The sequence below is a fragment of the Gymnodraco acuticeps genome, unplaced genomic scaffold (assembly GCF_902827175.1).
Source record: "Gymnodraco acuticeps unplaced genomic scaffold, fGymAcu1.1, whole genome shotgun sequence".
Classification (NCBI taxonomy): domain Eukaryota; kingdom Metazoa; phylum Chordata; class Actinopteri; order Perciformes; family Bathydraconidae; genus Gymnodraco; species Gymnodraco acuticeps.
The window spans coordinates 503,949-509,948 of NW_022992339.1; the positions used below are offsets into that span (position 1 = coordinate 503,949).

The 6,000-nt window shown below is 41.6% G+C and overlaps 1 protein-coding gene across 1 annotated transcript in view; it reads left to right on the forward strand.

Annotated features, from left to right (window-relative positions):
* ap4b1 (adaptor related protein complex 4 subunit beta 1) overlaps positions 1-5,053 on the forward strand; it is a 73,002-nt gene extending 67,949 nt beyond the window's left edge. Inside the window, exons 12-13 of the mRNA XM_034208673.1 lie at positions 3,148-3,300; positions 3,850-5,053. Of these exons, the coding sequence (XP_034064564.1) occupies positions 3,148-3,300; positions 3,850-4,352 (656 nt within the window). The 3' untranslated portion in view covers positions 4,353-5,053. The remainder of the gene's footprint in view (positions 1-3,147; positions 3,301-3,849) is intronic.
* The last annotated feature ends 947 nt before the right edge of the window (positions 5,054-6,000 follow it).

Consider the following 6,000-nt stretch of genomic DNA (forward strand, 5'->3'; position numbering starts at 1 on the left):
TTCCCTCTAGCCTTTTACTTTTGGAGTAGCTATTGGTCTATTGGTCTAGTAGCTATTGCCCTGCTGTGTGAAGAGGACGGGTTATCCAGGTCATCAGAAAGAGATCTCCGGTTCTGGGTCAGTGGATCGTATCTGTTCTGGATTGGCACACTTGGTGGTTTAGGAGGATTGTTTGTAATTCTCCCTTTAGCAGCTGTCCACTGCTGTTTCCTAGTATGAATAGGGGTTGAAGAGGCGCTCTTCCTGGGTGATAACAATGCAGGCCAGCCGGTCGCATCACAGATTTCAGAGCGCTGGGCTCTGCCTGTTATTCGTCCTCCCAAATCCCATGGAAATGATTTACTCTTAGGCTTTGCACCCAGAGAGTTCCAGGGAGGACTACCACTTGTAGATGTATTACCCAGTACACAGCCCTCCTGTTCCTTGGAATCCTTGTAGCTGCTTACTAGCTGTAAGTTAGCATGCCTTTGTCCATTCTTTTGCAACACTGGTAAAGTGGTGTCATTCCAACATAGTCCATTCACTTCCACGTTAACTTCCAACTGTTGCATTTTCATTTCCAACACGGCCATCTTCTGTAGAAGTTTGTGGAAGTCATCTGTAGAGAACGGAGGCATTTTGCTGCTAACTAGCTTAAGCTAAATAGCACGCAGTACCAGGCTTTAGCTGTTGCTAGGCCACGCTACTGTAAGACTGAGGTTGTCGTCAAAATATTGAAATATGGCTGAAACCCTCCATCTATTTACGAAGAATAACTGTCCCAGTGATAGGTTAATGTCCAGGAGCTGCTGCTCGAAGTTTTCAGAAAAGAAAAATAGGAAAATCAGCATAGACAAGTAAGCAGAGGCAAGAGCAAGCAGAAAAGCGTCTGCACTGTAAGAAAGCAGGAGTCACATCTCCTGCTGTAAACCCCCTTTAACGCTTCAAGGGAAAATCGACAGGCCTAGAAAAGTCTATCAAATGTTCAGGTGTATATCAGTATGTAGTGTCTCTACTGTGACATGCCTCCATGCTTTAATGTTCAAAAAGCTCTTTATTGTTCTCATACTGCCTGTGCTGCAGCACCTGTTTTCACCCTCTGTCTGAAACCAGAGCCCAGTCTGCTCTTATTGGTTAGCTGGCCAGCTCTGTTGCAGGGTTGCCAACTTTGGGTACCTGGCTGGAGTGAGATTTTGATATCATGGGTTTCATTACACATCTGCGCACAAAATGACTGCTATCGTGTCAGTAGCGGGACCTTAGCATATAGGATATACAATATATACAAATACACAATATTGGATACAGACTACAAAGGGGCAAAGGGCATACAGTTTCATTCACTAATGAAAGTCAAACACATCTTTGTTTCCAGTGTTTTATTGTGTGCCTGTCGCGATAAGCAATTAATTGACTTATCGGCGCCAGAGTATTTGTGTTGGGTAACCTATGGTAGGGCTAACCCATACAGTGGTGGGGCTCAAGTCAGTATTTGCAATGTAATTACATACACGCTCCCCTTGACAGTGAAACGCCACGCGTGAGGTTTAGATTATTTCCCCGTCTCAATCCAAATTGAACTGTATGAAATAAAAAGGCACATTTATCTTGTAGTAAATAAAAAGGGCGACCTGGAGCCAATCCTGCAATTTACCCACAAGTGAAAGAGTTGACATGCTGAAAACCCAACCCCTGCAGGGCGGTCTGGGGGGATTCTCCCCCAGGAGATTTTTTGAAATACTAACATAAAATACACATTCTGGTACTCTCTTGAGAAGAAAAATAAATAAATCTATTTGTAATGGAGGTGATCTCTGGGCCCATAGATCTCGGCCTCCGTTACGGGTAATATAGCACTAAAAACATTGCACAGGAAGCATGGGAATATATGTAATTTATGTAAGTTTGTCTGTCTCTGTTTCCTGGTTTCATGTTAAAAGTGTTCCCCTTCCCCCATGTCTGTGGCTGTTGATTGTGTGCACCTGGTGCCCTGTGTTGTCTCCTCCCCCACACCTGTGTTGAATTGCTGATTAGTGTGTGTATTTAGGGTCTGTTGCCCTGTCTGCTTGGAGGCTGGTAGTGTGGGTGAGATCCTTGTGGCTGCTGACTGTGTTCAGGGGAACAGCAATTGAGGCTGTGAATCATTTGCTTATGATTTTAATAAATGCCCACACCGGGTTGTATTTTTGGACGTTCTGCCTCTGCCTCCTTGCTTGGTCGGGCCGCTCAATTGTCAGCTTCACACTATTACTACACGACATATTTAAATGAAGCTGAACCTGCTGAACCTTCTCTCCTCACAAAGAGAAGAGGGAAGAGGCTGTGTGAATTACTTACATTGTGGATAAGGGTGGATAGCCCCCATTGTTCTGTGTGTCAAAATGAAAGACAGCCCACACACCTATCAATCATCAAACCGTGGGTTTATTTCATTACGTGTTGATTTCTATCAACACGTAATGTTGTATCGATGTATATAGAGATGTACTACAGCAAAAGTATTCTCCGTTGGGACTTCCTGCAACAACACCACGCCGTTATCTTGATTCTGATTACATTATCAAAGATGTTCTATTGAGAAGACGATCACTGCGTGACAACAGTTTTCAAAACCGTTTCTAGTCTTCGGTATTCTTGTTTTGGCGTGAGAATAGTTTGGGCAGCGTGAGATTGAGAGTGAAAGCGTGTGTCACACGCCAGATGCGTGAGAGTTGGCAACCCTGCTGTTGTAATTGGTCAACCGGTTAGAAATGTGTCGAAAATGTCCCGGCCCTTAGCAAATCACATACAATGTTTAAAAAAATAAACTGTAGCATTAGTTAGCTAAACAAATGAATAGATGTTTGTAACAGTAAGCTTTCCTCCAAACAACCAAAAATGTACAGTTCAACCTTTTGGCAAAATGAAGCACCTATCTTTATGGAAAACATTTTGTTCAACCTTTTTTATCACAAGCAAAACTGTTGTTTTAGCCAAGATGATCATCTATTAGAGTGGCTGACTGTAACTGTGTTCTTAGCTCAATGACAATAAAGGCCAATCTGTTTTTTAGAAAAAAACAAATGCTCCGTCTGTCCACCTGTAGCTGCATCCTTATCCTTTCTTCTTTGACCTTCTTCCCTTCATTCTCTGTGACCTCCCATCTTCATGCTTCCATGTGTTCTCCAGCCTCAGACAGAGCCAGTGGGTGTTCGGACTCCTCGGCTGAGGGACTGGCATCCAGTGTAGCCCCCCCGCTCAGTTTGTCCCTCACTCCGGTTCTCAGCCCGGAGGAGTTTGAGCGTCTGTGGCTGCAGCGACAGGATTTGCATACTGAGCAAGGTAACTAGATGGAAGGAAAGCTTCTCTGTTTCTATTTTGACTGCTCAAATAGCAAACAAATTCACAATAAATATGCATATCATTTAGATTTAGAGAGAAAACAGAGTGCCATACAAGTATTTTTTGTATTGTCTTTTTATTCAAGTCTATACATTCATTGACAATACATATCAATATTCTCTTTTAGCTTTCTGTAGTGTACAATGAATGCACACATCAATGTATTACAAATTGTGTGGACAATACAGAGGCATGACTCTATGACTGTTAAACATGCTATAAATAAAAATTAATTATGAACATAAACAAGGTTATGGAAGTGTACTTCAATGAAAGGCGCACATAGAAACAAATTATATCAAAAACACTGTCAATCCACTGTAGGTTTTTCCTGGTTTTAACCACACTCTAGTAATGGATTTCCTGCTAGCAGCACTCAGGATTTGAAATAAATATTTGTCTTTACAGGAATTATTTTCTGGCTGGCCACTTTATATTTCAACTTCCATTTGTCTGTCTGACATCAGTTTCTCTGACTGTTGCGGCTAGATGCTGAGAAGCGAGAAGAGGAGGAGGATTGTGCATGTCTTGTGGAACACATCCGAGGCCCTGCAATAGCACACTGCTCCCCTCAAAGCCTTCAGGCTGCAATGCAGCTGGTCAACATCCAGACACTGGCCTTCACCCCGCCGCACACACTCCCTTGGAGGGTGTACCTGTTCACACACACCCAGCACACACACAGTGGCAACGCACCACACAGCACGCTCATAGTCGGGGAGCTGCTGTACACCGGAGAGGCAAATCAGAGGGTGGGGGTGGTAAAGACAGGCTCGGATGATGGAGACTTGGTGGAGGGCAGCAAAGAGGAGCATGTGAGAGAGGGAGGAGACCTCATATCTGCTGGGCTGAGAGAGTCTGCCAGAGAAAATGGAGAAGAGGAGGAAGTGAAAGTGACTCTGAAGCAGCAACCAAGAGATGACAGCGCTCTGAAGGGGTTTCTCTCCATCCTCACCACCGTACTGCACACACTGTCCTCAGAGAGGGCGTAAATATGCATTACACATGCATACACACACACAAGCATCATTGGACCTACCTAGATGTGTTAAGTCATTCGGTCCAAGTCTCAGATAAAGCCCCACCCCACTTATCTGTCTTACAAAAAGAAAAAGTAATTAGTAGCCGTCTCATCCTAATAATATTGGCCAATTCATCTAACATGTTGAAAAACTATGACGATTGTTCATTAATATTATAGATATTTAGAGAAAATAAATTATCAAAACTTTAAAAAATATGTTTTCTTAATTTCTTCTTAATTAAAACTGAAACAAACTAGAACTGAAGACCACTTCTCTGAAACTCACTATGTCTTTAAGAAGTCCCTCACTGATCACAATCATTCCCTCTCAAACGGAACTTGCGTAAACCACAGACAGAATGACAGAAACCAGTCGGGTTAGCATTTGGCCTGGTTTTCACCACACTCTATTAATGGCTTTCCTGTATTTACGGGAAATGTTTTCTGGCTGGCCACTGGTCACTGCACAAATGTATACTTCTCTTTTATTTTGGGATTGAGAGAAAAACAATGGTCAAAGACAAACATGATGGAAACCACCTTTCACAGGAGGCAGAGCTTGACAAGGGAGGATTGTGTACCCCAGTGCCCAAATGCAGACAATATACATTTGTTTGGAGGGCTCTTGGAGACATGTAAATGAACTGATTAAAAACAAATAAAACATGTGGATTGCTTTCTTAGCTATTTCCAGTTCAATCAGCTATTCTAGTTATAAATGTCCAGACCCCTTCTAAAACCATAGTGAGCTAAATCCAGCCTGGTCAACCCTTTTTTCAGCAAGAACTGTTATCAGTTTGCCTGTTGAGCACCTTCAGTAAATACAATGACTGTTGGATTCAAGCTGCCTAAAGCAGATGTGGAGGAAGTATTCAGATCCTTTACTCAAAATAAAAGTACAATATTTCCATTTGAATGGTAGTGGAGTATAAGTATTGTGGCACAGAAATAATCGACTTAAGTAGATTCCAAGTACCTCAAATGTGTACTTAAGTGTACTTGAGTAAATGACATTAGCTGTGGTGGAAAGTAACAGTACATTTGCTTAAGTATTGTACCTGTACTTTACCTTAGTATTTTATTGTATGCTCTTTCTCCACTACAATTTGGAAGCCAATATTGTACTTTTTATTCCACTATATTTATTTGACATAATTACTTAGTTATTTTACAGATTCAGAATATGTGCTTAAACACAATAAATTAACTATCAGATATAATTATAGGTTAAGACAGCCAGCAGCAGTACATACAGTATGTGTGTATGTATATACAGTATTTATTAACCGGGAACGGGGATAAAGTATTGTTTCGATTTGTGAATTGTTTTTGTGAAGCACTTTGTGTTACCACTGTGTATGAAAGGTGCTATATAAATAAAGTTTGATTTGATAAAGTAGTGAACATTCGCTCCACTTTTACCAGCTGGGATGAACACATTAATGCTTACAAAAATGAAGTCCAGTCATTTAATATATATAATAGGTACTTTCAAGTATATTTTGATACCAATACTTTTGTACTTTTACTTAAGTATTTAGGCTGTTAGGCTGGTTTAGTTGGTTTACCAGGCTGGACAAGCTGGCCAGGCTGTTCTTGCTGGTTCAAGACCAGCC